Consider the following 21,292-nt stretch of genomic DNA (forward strand, 5'->3'; position numbering starts at 1 on the left):
TCGAGAGCATCCTGTTCAACTGAGGGCATCCACTAATTTGAAGACATCACCAGTCAGTACACTATTACAGGAGAGAATGAAGGAATAATCAGAGGTATCTTTATATTTAACTTGGTCTTAGAACGCGCAGGGTTAGCCAGGTAGGAAGTCTCCGACCAAATACGTATGTTGTATCTTGCCCAGTTAGTTGATAAGTGAGTCACTGTGAAATAATTTCATGATTTATATATTGAAGATAATATTTTGATATCAATTGCATGCCACTGATTGTGGAGATATCTTAAATCATAATAAAATCAGTGTATTTAATTTATTTATTTATTTATAATTACCTCTGCACTTCTATTCGTTACCGTCCTAGCAATGAAACCTAATGCTCTGTTAGCTTTATTCCTGGCACTAATGCACTGTTTCCTGGTTTTAAGGTCCGGACTCACTAGAACTCCCAAGTCTCTCTCGCACTCAGTTTTCTCTAAAAACGTGTTATCTAAACTGCATCTATTTTCGGGCCCTTCTCCTACTCTTCTTCTGGCCATTCTCCTGGCCTTTCTCATGGCCCCTTTTCGGCACTTTTCCTGGTCTTTCTCCTGGCCCTTCTCCTTGCTCATCTCCTGGCTCTTCTCCGGTCTTTTCTCCCGACCCATCTCTCGGCTATTCACCCGGCCCTTCTCCTAGTCCTTCTCATTGCTCGTCTCCTGGCCCCTCTCCCGGCCCTTCTGCTGGCTTTTCTCCCGCCCTTCTCCTGGCATTTCTCCAGTACCTTCTCCGCCCCATTTCCTGGCCGTTCTCCCCGCCCTTCACCTGGCCCGTCTCCCAGCCCTTATACCGGTCCTTCTTACAGCCCTTCTCCTGGCCCTTCTACTGACCTTTCTCCTGGTCCTTCTCCAGGACATTTTCTTGGCCTTTTTCCTGGCCCTTCTCTGGGCTTTTCTCCTGACACTTCTCCTGGCTCTTCTTTTGTCCCTCCTCCTGGCCACTCTCCTGGACCTTCTCTGGTCCCTTCTTCGGGCCTTTTTCCAGGCCCTTCTCATACCCCTTCCTCCGGCCCTTCTCCTGGCCCTTTTCCTGGCTCTTCTATTGGCCCTTCTCCCGGCACTTTTCCCGTCCCTTCTCCCGGCATTTTCCCGGGCATTCTCCTGACCTTTCTCCCCGCCCTTCCCCAGGTCTTCTCCTGGCCCTTCTTATGCCTTTCTCCTGGCCCTTCTCCCGGCATTCTCTTGGCCTTTCTTCCGGCCCTCCTCCTGGCCTTTCTCCGGCCCTTCTTTTGGACCTTCTCGCGGCCCTTTTCCAGGTCTTTCTCACAGCCCTTCTCATGTCACTTTTACTGGCCCTTTCTTGACCCTTCTCCCGGCCTTTCTCTCGCCCCTTCTCCGGGCCCTTTTTCGACTACTTTCCCTGGCGATGGTGCTGGCTCTTTCCCAGGATTTTCTCCTGGTTTTTCTCTCCTCCCTTCTCCCTGTCCTTCTTCCTTCACTTCTCCTGACCTTTCTCCAGGCCCTTATCCCGGCTGTCTCCTGGCCCTTCGTCCTCCCTTCCTCCCGGCCTTTCTCCACGCCCTTCTTCCGACCCATCTCCCGGCTCTTCTCGTGGTCCTTCTCCTAGCTTTTCTTCCGGCCCTATTCCTGGTCCTTCTTCGGGCCCTTCTCCCGTTCTTTTTCTCGGCTCTTCTCCTTGCCCTTTTTTTGGTCCTTATCCCGGCCCTTCTGGCCCTTTTCCCGGTCCTTCTTCCGTCTATTCTCCCGGCCATTCTTTCAGCCCTTCTTCTGGCTCTTATCCTGTCCCTTTTCCCGGTCCTTTTCCTGGCCCTTCTCCCGGACCTTTTCCTCGCCTTTATCCCGGCCCTTCTTCTGTTCCTTCTCCTGACTCTTCCGGCCCTTTTTTCTGTCCTTCTGCCGGTCATTCTCCTGGCCCTTTTCTCGGCCCTTTGTTCGGTCCTTCTGCCCGCCCTTTTCCCGGCCCTTCACTCGGCCTTCTGCCGGCCATTCTCTCGGCCTTCTCCCGGCCCTTTTTTCGGTCCTTCTGCCGGCCATTCTCCCGGCCTTTCCGGTCCTTCTCTCGGCCTTCTCCTGGCCCTTTTTTCGGTCCTTCTGCCGGCCCTTTTCCGGACCCTACTCCTGGCCTTTCATCTGGCTTTTCTCCAGGCTCTTTTCACGGCCCTTCTACTGGCTCTTCTTCGGGCCGTTCACCTGGCCCTTCTCCTGGCCCATTTCACGGCCCTTCTCCTGGCATTTGTTCTGTACCTTTTCTAGCTCCTTTTCCAGGACCTTCTCCTGGCCCTCCTCCTGGCACTTCTTCCGGCCCTTCTCTTAGCCTTACTGGCATTTTCTTGGCCCTTCTGGTGGCCTTTCTCCAGGCTTTTCCCCTTGCCTTTCAGAAGAAGGGCCAATAGAAGGGCTAAGAGAAGGGCCAGGAGAAGTGCCATGAGAAGGGCCCGGTAAAGGGACAGATGAAGGGCCAGAAGAATGGCTAATAGAAGGGCCAGGATAAGGGACGGGAGTAGGTCGAAGAGAAAAACCAGGAAAAGGGCTAAAAGAAGGGCCATGGGAAGGGCCAGGAGAAGGTCCAGAAGAAGGGCAAGGAGAAGGGACAGAAGTGCCAGGAAAAGGGCCATGAGAAGGGCTGGGAGAAGAGCCAGGAAAAAGGTCAGTAGAATGGCCATGATAATAGCCAGGTGAAGGGCCAGGAGAAGGGGCCCGGAGAATGTCCGAGAGAAGGGCCAGAAGAAGGGCCAAGAGAAGGGCCGGGAAAAGGGCCTGTAGGAGGGCCGGGAGGAGGACCGGAATAAGGGCCTGGAGAAGGTCTAGAAGAGCCAGGAGAAGGTCCAGGAGAAGGTCCAGGAGAAGGTCCCAGGTCTCCTTTATCTTATGCTTTACTTCTCTTCTCTTTTCTTTGTACCTCTCATATGATTCCTTCATCCTATTTTGTAACCAATCTGTGAAAGCTCACTTCTCTTCTACAACTTTCTTTGCTTCCTCATCCCACCACTCACTACCCATCCTTCTATTTCATCCCATCCTCCTTGTTCCACACACCATCTTTGCACACATTGTGACTCCCTTCTTGAACCATCCCCATTCTTCCTCCACTCCTAGTTCTACTCTAATCTTCACTCCTCTCTCAGCTTCTTCTTGTACTCCTTCTCCTTTTCTTTCTCATTTAAGCAGTTCACTCTAAGTACCTCCCTACCTTTTGTTCTTTTCCTCTTTCTCCATCTATCCTCCACTCTCAACTTACTTTTCACCAAAACATTATCTGATATTCCCCCATTCTCTCCCCTTAGAACATGTACATCCTTAACTCTTCCGACTATATTCCTATTTACCACTACATAGTCCATTAATGCTCTATCTAGCACCCTTCCATCCACCACTCTCTCCCATGTGTACCTATGCTTGACTTTCTTCCTAAACACTGTATTTGCTGTCATCAACTCTCTTTTTAGACACATCTCCACAAATAACTCTCCATTACAATTCTTTCCTGGAACTCCACACTTCCCAACCGCTCCATTTATTGGTTCATTTCCTACCCTAGCATTAAGGTCTCCCAATACAACTACATTGACGTTTCTCCCTAATCTCTCTATGCACTCATTTAAATCTATCCAAAAAACCTCCCTTCCTCTATACTCTTTTCACTACCAGACCCATTTACACATACAAAAACCCACATCTCCCTTCCCAGTTTCACCTTCATCCACATTAACCTTGAAGAAACCTCCTTCCACTCCACTACACGCTTACCTATCTCTTCACTTACTAGTATAGCCACCCCTTCTCTCCCTCGTCCTCTCTTCACTCCTGAGAACCTCCCAACTACACTCCCAAACTCACACTCACCCCTCCCTTTCAACTTAGTTTCACTCAATGCCAACACATCCATCTTTCTTCTCACAAACATACTGCCTATCTCTTCCCTTTTACTCTCATCTGTACCACATCCATGCACATTAAAAGACCCAAACCTTAGGGTACTGGTTGGAAAACTCCTAGACCCTCTTATGCCTTTACTTTTTTAGGAATGTCCCCTGTGGGGCTACAGGCAGCAGGATTCCTAGTCCTATCCCCCATCCCGTTTTTCACTCAAAGCCAACACATCCATCTTTCTTCTCACAAACATCCTGCCTATCTCTTCCCTTTTACTCTCATCTGTACCACATCCATGCACATTAAAAGACCCAAACCTTAGGGTATTGGTGGGAAAACTCCTAGATCCTCTTATGCCTTTACTTTTTTTTTAGGAATGTCCCCTGTGGGGCTACAGGGAAAAGGATGCCTAGTCCTAATTCCCATCCCATTTTTGTCGCCACTTACAATTCAAGTGGGAAGACAATGGCATACAACTTTGAACAAAAAGTCCATTCAGTGTTTACCTGAATATAATTCCAAATAAGTGAAGAGAAGTCAATCATCTTAAGGTAAGAAAAAAATCTGATCCATATTCAAAATATAATCAACAAATTTTACATCATCATGTATCCTATAAACATATGAAATCTTAAACATGTTACATGTATTAGAAAAATCTTTGCATTGAATACAAATGCATTGCAGCTGCCTCACACTTTGGTCAGCAAATACAATCTAGTTGCCATAAAATCAAAGATAATAGCAACACTACAAACTAATAAACATATAAACATCTCGGTAACATTTCTTGTCAAAAAAAGGGGAAAAAAAAAAAAAAAAAAAAAAAATCAGACACATCATCCTATATGAACTTAGTAAAACCTGTTCAAAAACAAACAATAAAGGTACAGTAAGTCCTCGTTATATGGTACATGTGTTCCTGAAAACCTTACCGCAAATTGAAATTACCATATGCGGAACCCATTACAACATGTAATAATAAGATATCGCAGACGAACCCTCTCCCTGCTCTTTCCTCTTCAAAACACGAGCAGTTGCCATATCTGTGAATTTTTCTTACCATTAATAGAATCGAAGGTAGTAATTACCAAATACCGTAACTGTGAATTTACCAGATAAAGAATTACTATATAAGGAGGACTCAATGTAATACTGTAGTGATGGCACTGCTTATCATAGCTTGGAAAAAGAAGGTTTGTCCTTTGAACGACTCATTGCTGCCATGGCAGCAATGCGGACATCTTCACTTTGGAGCATGGCTTGGTTCATGCAGGCCTGCAAGAATTGTTACAATTAGCAGGTGTTTACATACATACAAACATATACTAAGGCTTTTTCCCCCTTACAAGGGGGGTAGCCAAAAAGAAAAAGGCTTAAAATCATTCCCACCCATTCCAGTTGTTTACAGCAATTCTAAACATGGAAGTGTATGAAAACTGGGCTTAAAAGGAAGATTGAAAAAAAAAAAAAAAAAAAAAAAAAAAAAATTATTCTATGTACCAACACATTTCTTCCTCCTTATAAGGGAGGTAGCCACCCAAGGCATGCACCCACTCCAATCAATCCCACTCCTTGTGGATGAGGGGTCATTCTCATTCCCTAACCACTGTCCAGGTCACAAGCAATGCAGCAAAACACTGCTACACCACAGCAGGATCAACAGCTTCATCTATACAGCAGCCTTCTCTCCTTGTCTCCTCATGCAAAAATAGAGCAAACAAGGAGAAATCCCTTTGGGCTGCATCAATTTATAATCCATTCACAACTACTTTTCACTCACACCCATCTTTTGCCTTGTCTCTTCACCAGATCCATTTATTCATCTCATTTTTTATTTCCTCTTCAATCACAAAAAAGAAAATCGTAGGCCTGTAATACACACTCTTGCCGTATCCAGCAACTATTAGTATGAATATAAGCTAATGAAATGTGTGTGCTCCATGACAAGGCATGTGATTTTTTAAATGAACCTATGAATTTTGTGATAGTCTTTTGGTAGGGCAGACTCCAGAAAGGGTTTAATCTCTTCAAACTGGTGAAATCATTTATGAAATCAATCCATATCATTACCAGACAATTTCATTCAACTGAAGGAACACACCCACGGTTAAGAGGCTAATGATTACAAAGGATTACAAAGGCGGAGCATGCCGACAGGAGACCTTTTGATCCATATCTAGGTCGGATGCGAAAAAAAATCATATCAATAATACAATAATAGATAAAAACTATAATAATGTAAATAACAAATAAAATACATAAATAAATGCATAGGTATAGTTAAATAATAAACAAACAGGTAAATAGTAAATAATAATAAATTGACATATAACTAATAATAAATGAAAATCAGACAGACAAAAGATAACAAAACAAAAACAAATAATATAAGATATATTATAATCATTACAGCATCTTATTTAGGTATTTATCTAAATGATTCTTAAAGCTTCAAACTGATAAAAATGTATTGATTTGTTATACTTACAATGTAGTCCAACCCTTCCTGCACTGTGTGGTCACGAGCATAAATGAGGTTGACCTTTGAGCCTTGTACAGCAACGGGGGACTTGCTGGCAATAGTTGAAGCCATGTCCAATGCACCAGTCAACAATCTGAAGACAAAGAAATATCTAAATTGCCTTTTGTATAAGAAGTGCACACACATTACATATTCTCATCATCATCCTACAGCGCCCTTCCCCAATTAAATACAAGATCTAGTTATATCAAATATAAAATCAAATCTCATATATAACACCATGTTGTATATGAGCCTTGGTGTGTGTGTGTGTGTGTCTAAATATATATATATATATATAAAATACATGTTCACATACTCCAAAATGCACTTATGGAGCCTTAGCACAAGGGATAAATCTAATAATATCTATTCATCTATATATCAACCATAATATTATGCCCAAAAGCAACTTTAACTTCCCATCCTTGTCCTTGTGAGTATATCTGAACTATAGTCAATTCTCATGTAATATACACAGTGAACCCAGGAAGTAATGCTGATACCTTGTATATATGCTCACAGTCTTTTGCCAAAGGAACATAACGCTTCACAATTTTTGTTACTTTTCCTTTTCCACAGTGTACTGGACAAAACATTTACAGAACGAATCAATGGAATACTTCATACTAATATTTCAGATTATTGAGTACATTATGTACTTGTAAAATGTGATTTTCCTTTAATCTCTTAATTATTTCATTTCTTCTTATCTTATGGAAAGAGGATAGCTACAATGACATGGGCAGGACACAAGAATGAATATTATGATGTTGATTCAGTTTAACATAAACTCCCCCTATCAGGGGGCTAGGACAGCGCCCCTTACAGCAAGGCCGCTTAATTAAATTGGCGACCCCCCTCTCTGTCCCTTCATGTAGAAAAGGAGAAGATGGGGAGAAATCCCTTCAGGCTGCATCAAATTTTTCTCACACATACTCCCTCACCCCCATCCCCCACCCATTCCACCTCATGCATCACAGCATCATCCATATACAACCATTCTCCATTCATCCCTATCTTCTGTCCTCTCCCATCCTTCCTCAACAGACATTCCCCTCTTCCCCAAATCCCCTTTTACCCCACCCATTCATCTCACCCTAGGTCGCTCCCTCATGTTCACTCCCTCCACACCTCTTTTACTAGTCTTTCATCACTCATTCTTTCCATGTGTCCAAACCATCCCAATACTCTTTCATCAACCCTATCTCCCAACTCCTTTTCCACCCCGTTCTCCTCCTCACCTCATTTCTCACTCTATCCAGCCTAGTAACCCCTATCATACTTCTCAGGCACCTCATCTCAAACACATTCAAACTCCACGTTTCTGCCCCATACAGTGCTGTAGGCACAATCACTCACAGTCTGCTGCCACTTTCACCTCTTGTACATCTCATCACCTTACTTTTACCCATATTTATCTTCAACTTCCTTCTTTCACACACTTTCCCAAAGTCTGATATACAAAGCAAAATATCTTACTCATCCTTATCAGTGAACATCCTAGAAACGAGGCCACATTGTAGAGCTTCATAGGAGAACATCTTACGTGCTGAGTAAGTCAACTCCCTCACCAAACTTTCATTTCCAACAATCTTGGGTAGTCTTTGCAGCGTCCCAATATCTGCTGCTAAACCTGAAGGAAAGTAACACAATTTAAGTGATACCAATTTTTTTTAAACAGTTATTTCATGGCCCATATTCAATCAAAATATGAAGTACCCATTACTGCTAAGGTTGCAGAATGAAAACTAAAAATGCGTGAAATAATTTTTGCCAAAGGATACTGAGATAGTGCTTCCTGTGGATACACTACACCATGGTATACATCTACAGGTAGGTAAAAAAAATATATATATATATATATATATATCTGAACACCAAAGGAAGAATGGGTACAACACCTCACTATATCATTATTATTTATCTATTTTATTCATTTCTTGTTTTATTATTATTATTTTTTATTATTATCATTAATTTTTTTTTTTTTTTTTGTAACTGTAAATATAGCAAATTAGCAAATGTAAAACACTAACCAATGTCAACTTCTTTAATCTGAAACCAGGCATCTCTGGAGCAATATCGAATGTCTGCGGCACAAATCAAATCAACTCCTCCTCCAATACATCCACTGTGTACGGCTGCAATCACTGGCTTAGGACACTGGATGCCATATTAAGAATAAAACATTAAAGAAAAAAATAATGATAACAGAGATAATACACACATATACCAAAGGCATTTTTCCCCCTTACATGGGAGGTAGCCAAAATACAAAGGGCATAAAGAACACTACTACCCATTCCATCCCTTACATACTCCACTCCCCTCCCTCTTATCTTGGCCCCTCCTGGATGACGGGTCATCCCTGCATCTTGTCCACTGCCCCGGGTCAGAAGCAGTGTTGCAAGACACAGCACACTCACAACAAGGCCACTTCATCAATTCCACGACCCCACTCTCAGTCCCCTCATGCAGAAATGAAGACAGGGAGAAATCCCTTCGGGCTGCGTCAATTCATTTCTCACAAATACTCCCCCACACCCCACCCACTCCCCCTCATGCATCACATCATCATCCATACACAACCCTTCTCCATTCACCCCAATCTTCTGTCCTCTCCCATCCTTCCTCAACACATTCCCCTCTTTCTCAATGCCCCTTTTACCCCATCCATCCATCTCATCCTAGGACGTCCCCTCATGTTCACTCCTTTCACACCTCTCTTATTAATCCTTCTTCACTCACTCTTTCCACATGTCCAAACCATCCTCATACTCTTTCATCAACCCTATCTCCTAACCCCCCCTCCACCCTGTTCCCCTCCTCACCTCCCCACCTCTTACACTATCCAGCCTAGTAACCCCTATCATACTTCTCAGGCATTTCATCTCAAACACATTCAAACTCCTCTCTTCCTCTCTTATGTTCCATGTTTCTGCCCCATACAGTGCTGTTGGCACAATCACTCCTTCATACAATCTCCTCTTAGCATCCATTCCCAAATGTCTATTTCTCATTACACTTTTTAATCCACCAAGGCATTTACTCGCTTCTCTCAATCTATATTCTACCTCCACTCCTCCCTTTCTTGCCACATTCGCGCCCAAGTAGCTAAAACTATCCAGTTCTTCCAGTCTCCCCCCCCCCACCAATACTCACCTCCAGTCAGCTGCCACTCCCTCCCTTTGTACATCTCATCACCTTACTTTTACCCACATTTATCTTCAACTTCCTTCTTTCGCACACCTTCCCAAGCTCTGTCACTAACTTCCTCAATCCCTCCTCTGATCCTGCTACAAGCGCAGTGTCGTCAGCAAACAACAACTGGCTCACCTCCCACTTTTTTCCATTTTCTTTAACTATCTCCAACCCCTGACCCACTACCCTTGCATTCACCTCTCACATCACCCCACCCATGTATAGATTGAACAGCCAGGGCAACATAACACATCCCTGATGAAGTCCCACCTTTACTTCAAACTATTCACTCTCTCCATTTCTAATCCTAACACAAGTTCTACTACTCTCATAAAAACTCTTGACTGCTCTTAACAGCTTTCCTCCTATCCTATATATCTGCAATACCTCCCACAGTGCCTTCCTGTCAATCCTAAGCCTTTTCCAGATCTATAAAAGACCAAAAAACATCCTTACATTTTCCTATAGCTTTCTCACATATGTGTCTTACCACAAAACTCTGATCTACACAAGCTCTACTTGTCCCAAACCCACTGTTCCTCACAATTACTCCCTCTGTTCCTCTCCTAATCCTCTCAATCAAGACCCTCCCATAAGCCTTCCCAACTACACTTAACAAGCTGATCTCTCTGAAACTACTACACTCACACTTGTCCCCCTTTCCCTTGTAAAGTGGAACCATACAGGCAGTCCTCCAGCACTCTACCCTCTCTTAAACAAACATTAAATAACCTCACCAGCCAGTCCATCATCACTGTACCTCCTTTTTCAGACATTCTGCATGACATCCATCCAATCCAGGTGCCTTACCTGCTCTCATCATCTTAACAGCTGCTTTTACTTCTTCTTTCCTTATTCCTACTCCATTTCCCTAACTCATCCTTTCCCTCTCTATCCTCCTTCACATTTAGCAACTCCCTAAAATACTCTGCCCACCATCCTCTCACTGTCTTCTCTTCCATCATCATCTCTCCATCTGCACCTTTTACCTTTTCCTCTCTACTTGATTTGCCTCCTCTTCCTCTTTTAATTTCTTTCCAAAACATTTTTTACCACTTTCAAAATTTTCTGTCACACTCTTACCCCATTTCACATCTGCTCTCCTCTTTGCCTCTTTTATCTTATGCCCCACTTCTCTTTTCTTTGCACCTCTTTTTCTTTGTCCTAATTTGTAACAATCTATGAAAGCCTGCTTTTTCTCTTCTACAACATTCTTTGCTTCCTCATCCCACCACTCACCAGCCCTCCTTCCACTTCTTGCCATCCTCCCTGCTCCACACCACCTTTGCACACCTTATGACTCCCTCCTTAAACCATCCCCACTCCTAGTTCCACTCCATCCTTCACGCCCTCCCACTCCTCTCTCAGCTTCTCCTTATACTCCTCCTTTTCTTTCTCATTTAAGCAGTTCACTCTCAAAGTACCTCCCTACCTTCTGCCCTTTTCTTCTTTCTCCACCTATTCTCCACTCTCCACCTACCTTCCACCAGAAAATTATCTGATATTCCCCCACTCTCTCCCCTTAAAACATGTACTTTCTTAACTCCTCCTACTATACTCCTAGTCACCACTACACAGCCCATCAATACTATCTGCCACCCTTCCATCCACCACCCTCTCCCATGTGTACTTATGCTTTACTTTCTCCCTTAACACTGTATTTGCTATCATCGACTCTACCTCGAGACACATCTCCACCACGAACTCTCCACTATGATTTTTCCTGGAACTCCATACTTCCCAATCACACTATCTATTGGTTCATTTCCTACCCTAGCATTAAGGTCTCCCAATACAACTACATTGACATTTCTCCCTAATCCCTCTATGCACCCATTTAAATCCATCCAAAAAGCCTCCCCTTCCTCTACACTATTCTCACTACCAGGCTCACATGCACCCACATTTCCCTTCCCAGCCTCATCCCCATCCACATCAGCCTCAAAGAAACCTCTGTCCACTCCACCACATGCTTACCCATCTCCTCAACCACTAGTATAGCCACCCCTTCTCTCCCTCATCCTCTCCCCACTCCTGAGAACCTCCAACTACACTCGCCCCTCCCTTGAATCTTAGTTTCACTCAATGCCAACACATCCATCTTTCTTCTCACAAACATACTGCCTATCTCTTCCCTTTTACTCTCATCTGTACCACATTCATGCACATTAAAAGACCCAAACCTTAGGGTACTGGTTGGAAAACTCCTAGACCCTCTTATGCCTTTACTTTTTTTAGGAATGTCCCCTTTGGGGCTACAGGTAGCAGGACTCCTATTCCTATCCCCCGTCCCATTTTTTGTCACCTCTTACGACTCAAGTGGGAAGACTTGGTGGTAGCATTCTTTTCCCCCACCACAGGGCAGGCCAAAAAAGGAAATGAATATTCAGAGAAATGGTACAGGACAAGGGGTTGGGGGACAGCATAATGGAGGGACAGTTGCAGTCTAATAAAAGTGTCATCATTTCTCTATGAACAGTCTTCATCTATCACAGACAAAATGATGTGTGGCTCTGGTCCATAGGGGCACCCCATATAGACCCTAAAGTATCAATTGCATGCTATTTTGCCACAATAACATGCAGTCAATAACCCAGGGCAGTGGACAGGATGCAGGGATGACCCGTCATCCAGGAGGTGCCAAGATAAGAGGGAGGGAGGAGGATGGATGGGAGTGGAATATATAGGAAATGGAATGGGTGGGAGTGGTTTCTATGCCTTTTTCTTTTTGGCTACCCCCCATGTAGGGGGAAAAAGCCTTTGGTATATGTATGAATGTACTTCCTCCACAAAAATGTCTTCAGCATTTGACTGGAATCTTCTCCAAAGATTTTATTCAATCTATAACAACAGTAAAGCAGTGTAAAGTAATAAGGAACTATTAAAAATTGTTTTGGAGGAAAGCAAAATTTAATCAATCTGATTCAATTCTAATAACTTACCTTTTCCAAAGCTGTAAAGGAATCCTGAAACTTCTTGATCATCCTGAATAAAACTCGTGACTTTCGTGCTATGTCATCATCCCCCATCACTGTAGCTACAAGTTCGCCCATGTCTGAAATGTCTAGTCCTGCTGTAAAAATGCGTCCTGCACCACTTAGCACCACGGAGCGACAGTCTGAGTCTTCATTTATCCGATTAAAGCACTCCCCAATCTCCCTGGAATTGTACCAAACTGCCATCAATAAAAGCTTGCACAGAATAGAAAAATTATACAGCAAGAAGCTTCAAGGACAAATATAGGTTAAGACTATTTTGCTCTTAACATAAAAAAAAAAAAAATCTGTACTAGGTATTGACAGTAAAGATATATGCAGTTAGTTCTTGTGTGTTTTTTGGCTACCTCCTTTGTAAGGGGGAAAAAGTCTTTGGTATATGTATGTATGTAGTTCTTGTGTATCTCCTGCCCTCTGATCCATGCAGTGGGCATGATGAACCTTCATCCACATGGGGCAAAGATAAGAGGGAAGCAAAGAAAGATAGACAGGAGAGCAATGGGTGCATGACTTGACCAGCTACCTCCCTTATATGAGGAAAGAAGCCCTTGGTATATAGTTCCTCAAGGACTTTTGTGGCACCTCTACACTCAAGAGTCGTGCAGTATTCTTTATTTTTGGAGACAAATCTCGTCTCATAAAGCAATGCTGTGTCACTACCTTTTACTCTCCCTTACTCCTTATATTCTATTCAAATCTCCACTGTAGTATACTGTACTTTTACTTGACCATCTCCCTGTCAAGGCCAAAAAGGGCCACCGATATATACAAAAAGAGAAATTTCCACTATTTCCTGTATATGAAATAATCAATTTTCCCTTATTGTATCTCCATTTTCTTAGATAACTCAATATATTCAGCCTTAGGAATTATGAAAGTAATGCATAATTGGAAGTATGTTCGTATGTATGTATAAATATTCTTGAAGTTTCAGTGAAGTTGTAGTGATCACCATTCCTGAATGCTTATTTAATTATCAATTCAATTCGTGTAATGTGAAAGTGGGATGAATGTGTAATAGGATATCTTTGTACATATATCTATATTATTATATTATTTGAGTGTCTGTTCTTTTCTGTATAAAAAGGGAATAAATGGAACTAATTGGATAAATGGCAACTTAGGTTTTCCTGCGTGCCCAGGAAGGACGCAGAGTTAGTTAGAGTGTGGACTGGATAAATAAAGGAAGTGTCTCCGTGTCTCCTTATTTTCCAAGCAGGGACAAACCAATGTTGAATACTCATTCAACAGATGGTGGCACAACAGTGTGATTCTTTGGTTATACAGACGCTCCTCTACTTACGTTCGTTCGTTTTACGTTTTTTCGATTTTACGTTTGAACTGACTGTAAAAGAATGTTTTTGAGTGAATTTTTTTTAGTTTAGCGCGCCCCCCGTAGTTCAAACGATACTTACGCATGACGCTGCGTCCATTGTTTACATGGCACAAACGACAGACTGAACGTGCCTTGCCTCCTCCTCCTCCTCCTCCTCCACCATCTCAATTTATGTTGCTTGAATTTAATTTATTTGAAATTAATGTTATTATTTTACAATGTTGTGTATAATTAATGATTTAGGGGCGTTTTATAAGATATGGTAATAGAATTTACGGATGTATAGTACAGTAACAACTTACATTCATTTTCAACTTACGTTCGGCCGTTCAGAACGTAACTAAAACGTAAGTTGAGGAGCGTCTGTACTACAGAAGAGTGGGTTCCAGTTAGAACTTCTTCCCACCCACTCGCCCTGTTCCTTACATGGCCACCACCATACTCCGATGCCAACTTTCGATGCCATTTCAAGTCATACTAGAACTGCAAATTATCCAGTCCAGCTCCATTTTCAATTACTTGGCCAATATCCTGCCTTGTATGTCCTATGTGGCCAAAATTCTTCTGCACAATTCATCTTCAACTCCCTAGAGAACACCTACGAAACCTTCGTCTTCTACGGGGTCCCCTCTGCCTCCACACCCACATTCACTGACTGCATAGCTCTACAGTGTGCTGACAAGAGCCCCCCCCCCCTCAGGAAGCTTCCAGATACTTCCTGTTTGCAATGTGCATATGACTACTGCGTAGGTCTCCTCCACCCATTCTCCATCATCCTGTGCACCATCGTTTTTCTCACGCTGTCGCCAGGAAATTACCCACCCTCCACTCACCGCCTTTCACCACCCAGCTTGACCATGACACCAAGCATCTATCGGCCTAAGCACTTGGCCACCTCCTCCTGAGTGTTTGCCTTCTCAACCGCTCACCATCATTGCCCATTTATGTCAGACTCGGACCTTTGTTCCTTCGGTTACCGAGTGGCATTTCTATAAAGTGAACTTAAGTGACTTCCTATATTTTTCATGGTGTTTCTTTGTGTATTTTAATTACAAGTGCACATATTCTTTCTGTTAAACATAATTTATTAACTTTGGATGCATTCCAAGACTGCCATGTTTATTCTCAATACGGTGATAAATTCAAACGTACCTTCACAGAACACGACAGCCAGGGTTCCCTCACCCCTCTTTACAACCTTGCTCTTAAACATAACTTTCCTCCTTATATGCGAAAAGAGAGAGCCTTAAAACTCACATCTGACCTTAAGTCAGAACTGTGATCAGCTCTCACATCTTCCAACTGGCTTGACGCTTATAACAAACTCTCACTTGACAATGTTGTTTCCCTCATTTCATATTTTCGATTTCTTTCTCTTCTACATCCTGACACCTTAGCCAAAACTTCCTTAGTGCCGTTCACTCCGGGTATGACCCTAATGGATTTCTCTCACAAATTTCATGATTCATTCAAGGTACAGAATGACATTGCGGCTCAGTCAGTTCCTATCACCCACCCTACCTTGCCTATTGCTCATATTTCCAGATCTTCTCCCTTTCAACACCCTCACATTTCACTGACTGGAAACCCACTGCAGCTGACAACAGTTCTTAGGTTCTCCCAAAGATTTTTCGAGAAACTTTGTAATGTATTTGTTGGATTAACATGGAACTGTTTCTGTCACCAGTTCATTGTGGTGGGCCAAGAGCAGTTGCCAGTTACTTGAAGGAAAAATGTCTTCTGCAGTAGAGATTAGTAGAAAACATATTGATCGATTGATTGAGGAAATTGTTGTTATAGAGCCACCAGCTGGGCAATAGTTGTTGAAATTAGACATTGTTAGCCCATGGCACCTATAATTGGCTGAGTGAATTAAACTTTATCTAAAAATATGTATCTTGCATCAGCCAAAATAAAACTTGCATCATAAATCATCACAGCAAAGATGTGTCACCATTCACTAAGCTCATTAAAATTATCTAAAACTTGTCAAATTAAAATCTGTAAAGGAAGGTTTTATAATAAACAAGTAAACCACTTGAGCTTTGTTACCCTTTCAATATATAACAAATACTGCACTTACGTCCAGAGGGTACTATTCATTGCATTAAGACTCTCAGGCCTGTTCAACTGAACATGAAACACATGTTCTCGAGGGTTTGAAATCAGGAGGGTTTCATAATTATAACCTTGTACTTGTGGCGCATCCATAGCCATTGTTCTTACACCTAAGAGTTGAGGAACTCTGTATCCAATTCCTGAAAAGGATAACACAAGTTCAGAAAACTTGAATGGTTGAACATACAAATAATACAATCAAATCTACCATTCCTATAGTTTTCCAGTCTAATCTGGCTATGCCTTACCTATTCGGTCACTAAAAGTTCATGTTACCATAGTTTTCATATACAAGGAATTGTTTATCATCTATCTTATCAATATTAACAAGGCAGGGATAGAAGAAATAAATTGTACTGCAGGACAGGAGCACTATACTCTGGGAAAGTTTCAAATCTAGGTATGGGTACAAAAAAAATAAATAAATAAATAAAATAAAAAAAATAAATAAAAAAGTTAACCCTTAAATTCTTGTTGCATATGAAAGACCATTTCATTTGATTTTTTTTTTTTTTTAAATTGCTTGTAAATAAGGGAGATACAATTTTTTAAAATTTATTTTTCTATTCCAATTTTTTTTGCTAGACTTTACCATAATACATACATACATACATATACCAAGGCTTTTTCCCCCTTACAAGGGAGGTAGCCAAAAAGGGAAAGGTATAAAAACACTCCCACCCATTTCATCCCTACATACAATCCACACCCCTCCCACCCTCCCTCTCATCTGAGCACTTCCTGGATGACGGGTCATCCCTGCACCCTGCCCACCATAATAAAGAAATACATATAAATTCTAAACCACTGGGTCCAATTTTATTGAAATTCGGAACACTTGGGTCTCATGGGTCAACAAATCACCTCACTATGTCAAAAACAATGTGGAACATCTCCATCATCCCAAATTTGCCTTTTCATGGCAACTATAAAGACGTCAATTTAGAGATGATCATCAGTAAAACCCAAACCGCTGCCCCAATTGACATGCAATTTGGCATATGAAGGTTTTATGGGTCAAAAAATCACCTGAGCATGTTAAAAGCAATGCAAGACCTTTCTTTTATACTATTCTTACTAACACCTTTCATGTTGCCATGGCAACTATTGTCAGTTTAGAGATAATCATCCATAAAATCCAAACCCCTGGCCCAATTGACATACAACTTGGCATGTGAAGGTTTTATGGGTCAACAATTCACCTGAGCATGTCAAAAACAATGTAGGACCTTCCTTTTATACTATTCTTACTGACACCTATCATATAACATGTTCTACCAATGTAATGTATGTGCAATATACTGTATGCACAGCTAAAAGAACTCTATCACATTAAAAAGTGTATATATAGGTGCTTTAACCCTTACTCTTACATTGCCTCTCAGTATACTAACCAGTCAGTACTGCAACTATCCTAAGACCTAACTTAAATTTACGTTGAAACAGGTGAATTATTTTTTACACCAATTTACTGAAATAGAAAAATGAATAAAGTCTTTTTACTTTCAATAGAGTGATTTCGTTTAATCATGTTATCTATAATCATAACAATCTAAATAAACAGCCTTATTTCAACAGCTCATATCTATTATCATCATGAAACCCAGAAGAAAATTTAAGTCTAGTCTCTAGACCTCTAATAGTCTTGAGACTTCTCATCATGATGGAAATGGTCCATGACATGGAATACTGACCATAATATTAATAGTTATTTCATATACTTGCTATCATAGCCATAGCTGGCTATGTAATAGGCATAGCATAGGCTGTCCATCATCTTAAAATTCATACCCCTCTTTTCCCCTCCCCGCTACGGTTTTTGTAGCTGTGATCGGTCATTTTGCGGAGGCTAAAACATAACTTCTCTTTGATAAATTACATGAAAATCACATTTTAAAGAAAATAGTTCAAATAATTCAACTATATACAATCTATTAAACTAATAGAGTACAGTTTGATCGATACCACCAGTGATCATAGATGGTGGGCTGGACGGTATTTGTAGCTGTGGTCAGTAATTTTGCAGAAGATAAAAACAACTTTCTCTTTGATCAAATTACATGAAAATCACACATTTTAAAGAAAATTTGTCAACTAATGCAACCATATCCTAATTTTTACATAAAATTATGCATTTGAGCAAAAACCATCCTTGGTTGGGTTTGGTCGATTTTGGTTGGCCCAGAAGATGCAGTAAATATTCAGAAGGACCTAAAGAAATACAAATTTGGGCAACATCAAACATGGTACTAAATGGTGAGAAATTTGAACTTGTACACTATGGGAGAAATGAGGATCTCAAAAACTCCACAAGCTACAAGTATAACAGCCGACCCATTAACCCCTTCACTCCGGACCAAAATCTCGCGGGCAGCATTAGCTGCCAGACGTGCGATGTTGCATCATAATACTTGCATTATAAAAAATAAAGTTACTGCTGTATTGCTCACTCTCTTTCACCCATGAAATTTGATAACCATAGAAAATATGATGAAGCCAGTTTACAGAGTATGGGGGTCACGCAGGTACAACTACAATATATATAATCAAGACACCGACATCGGCATCCTCGCGTACCCACTTGCTCCTCATGATGCCTATGTAGGCGTCATTGTATTGAAGGGGTTAGAGAAAAAGAGCATGTCAAAGACCTGGGAGTATACATGAGTGATGATGGAACATTCTCACACCACATCAACAAAGTAATAGAAGCAGGAAAAAACTTGAGTGGGTGGGTGCTCAGAACATTCAACTCCAGAGAAGGGCAGTGCCTGAAGACCCTGTGGAAGTGTCTGGTAGTCCCAAGGCTTGAGTACTGATGCCAGCTATGGTCTCCCTACAAAGTACAAGAAATAGCCAACCTAGAAGCTATCCAGCATTCCTCCACTACAAAATTTCAGGGAGTACAGCACCTAAACTATTGGGAAAGACTAAGCCAGTTAAAACTGTACTCCTTGCAGAGGAGAAGGGAATGTTACATAATTATCTATGTGTGGAAAATCCTGGAGGACAGAGTGCCAAATGTGGGGATAGTGTCAAACTATCATCCTAGAAAAGGAAGACTCTGCTTCATAAAGGGTACTGTAGGCTCCATACAACGAGTGAGGACACTAAAATAGAACTCCTTCACTCACAATGGACCCCATTTGTTCAACTGCCTCCCCAGAGATCTCCAAGACCAGACTGATACTAGCCCGGAAACCTTCAAGAGAAAGCTGGACAAATGGTTGGATGGGCTACCAGACCATCCACCGATACCAGGCTACCCCTATAGCCACCACAACACCCTGCCAGAAGCAATACAGAACCAAGAGAGAGAGAAGATAGTAGGACCATTTGGAACATGCGGAAGCCGACTTCAGCCGTGTCATTAACAGACAAAATTACCGAAAGTAAACACAAGTAATTAGGGAGACCGCGTGACAATGCAATTCAGCTATTGTGCTCAAGGCAATCTTCTCTTCTTAATTTATCAAAAGTTGCGTAGTCTAATTACTAATGAATGACATTACATTACTACTTAAAACTGCCTAACTTAAACTTAACTGGCTATGTAATGGGACATACCCATGGCAATGGCAATGCAGTGGAAATAGTCAACTAGTCTAAAATGCAACATCATAACATGTAATCAATGACAACATCCTCAAATAATTTTACTTCGAATAACCTTTCAAATACAACAATTCTCCTTCGAAACTATGCGTTGGTTATATGTAATGGTGTCATTTTGATTCAATGTTGTAAGAGTACAAGTACTAACCCAATTATTTAGCAATTCTGACATCACATCTCAGTAATCAAACATTATTATCTGACAATATTATATTATGACAAAAACTTACCACGTAACGCCCTAAACATTATAAAACAGATATTGGCCTTCCCGAAACTCCAAGCCCAAACGTCCGAAATGAAATTAAGTTACGGACACAGTAATATGTAAGAATGAGTTGCGGCGAATTTCTCAAAACAACTGATGTAACAATTCCAAGAGGAAAGCTCCCACAAAGCGTGTAGTCATCAATCGCGCTCATTCCATAGATGTCGCTAGTATCAAAGTATATATCCAGCTTAAATTCAACTAGAGATTGGATATAACTTATATATATCCTTACCCCATAATTAATAGAAGAGAATGACAATATCTTAGTGTGAAACAATAATAATGGATGTTAACCTGTTGTTGTGATTATAGTAAGCGATATATTTGTTCGTTTTCTTTTAATGCTTTTTACAGAAAACGTTATATTAAGGCATACCTGTTCTATTTTGACATAATGGCTGATTAGACATTATAAAACCAGTGATTCTATACAAGTAATCTTGTAACATTTTTTAATATTAATGGAACATGATTATACATATTCTACATGTAACATTGGCATAGGTATGTCCCGATTAGTCACATGTCACCATTAACTATTTCATCACATTATCACGAACCTCACAAAACTGCAATCCAGAAACTAGAGTGAAACTAAGTTGTATTCTTTACGACTATCTGTACAGCGATCTCTAGTTGTATGTTATTAAAGAGAAATTATGAAAGCTAAAGCCCACCTACTTATCCACTTTTTGACCGAGTACAAAATTGTTTTTTGACAAATGTCGCTTTATTTTTTAATTTTTCCAACACAGTGATTAAACTCCGAAGAGTTGACGAGGGCAGATCCTTGGGCCAGCTGAAGGCAGAGTGGTATAGGACACCTTTTCCGACCTCTTCCCTGCGTGTGGCCACTGGAAAGGGTCCTGAATAGGGCTGCTCATTTATGCAGGCTGCTGCTGAGCTATACTTCTAACTTTTTCCCAGTTTAATAATTAATTATTGTCTTGAGTTGTGGAAATCCCACAGTGACGGTGGCTGACAATGGTCCTCAGATCTCTCCAGGAAGAAATTTTGCACTGTTGTCTATCTTGTATAAGTGTGAGACTGAAAAGTGATAGGGGCAGGAAAGCAGTTCCCAGTTGTCAGCTCTTCATGTGTGGAAGAGTGCAAGAAATACAAACGAATTCAATAGGGCAAGATCACGGACCCATTACAGAATATTAGCCCCTCAGGGATACATCTCCTGATGGACATGAAGAGGTTTACAGGTTTAGAAAATGGGCAGCTTTGCTGTCCACCTTTAAGTACTTGTCACTGGTTCCTCCCTATCCCAGCAGGACAACTACTAGGCTTGCACCATCACCTTATAGGCTGTGACAGTTTCCAAGGATTACAACTCCCTGTCCTTGTCACATACCA

General features: G+C 41.4%; 1 protein-coding gene across 1 annotated transcript; it reads right to left on the reverse strand.

Annotated features, from left to right (window-relative positions):
- Positions 1-4,434: 4,434 nt before the first annotated feature.
- On the reverse strand, positions 4,435-20,068 carry LOC143024592 (delta(3,5)-Delta(2,4)-dienoyl-CoA isomerase, mitochondrial). The gene is made up of 7 exons (XM_076183430.1): positions 19,890-20,068; positions 16,010-16,184; positions 12,537-12,753; positions 8,430-8,556; positions 7,873-8,026; positions 6,358-6,484; positions 4,435-5,144 (listed from the first exon to the last, which is right to left on the reverse strand). Exons 1-7 carry the CDS (start codon positions 19,906-19,908, stop codon positions 5,043-5,045), a joined length of 921 nt encoding a protein of 306 aa, XP_076039545.1. The 5' UTR covers positions 19,909-20,068; the 3' UTR covers positions 4,435-5,042.
- Between the last annotated feature and the right edge of the window lie 1,224 nt (positions 20,069-21,292).

This window comes from Oratosquilla oratoria, chromosome 4 (genome assembly GCF_046742065.1).
Source record: "Oratosquilla oratoria isolate Oo_2021 chromosome 4, ASM4674206v1, whole genome shotgun sequence".
Taxonomy (NCBI): Eukaryota; Metazoa; Arthropoda; class Malacostraca; order Stomatopoda; family Squillidae; genus Oratosquilla; species Oratosquilla oratoria.

What these genes read in the sequence shown, in the direction of transcription:
- LOC143024592 (XM_076183430.1), bottom strand. An exon ending in CCTTTACAGCTTTGGAAAAG is followed by an intron (nt 8,557 to 12,536) that starts GTAAGTTATTAG and finishes TATGGCATCCAG; the next exon opens with TGTCCTAAGCCAGTGATTGC. An exon ending in ATGTTCACTGATAAGGATGA is followed by an intron (nt 6,485 to 7,872) that starts GTAAGATATTTT and finishes CTTTGTCTTCAG; the next exon opens with ATTGTTGACTGGTGCATTGG.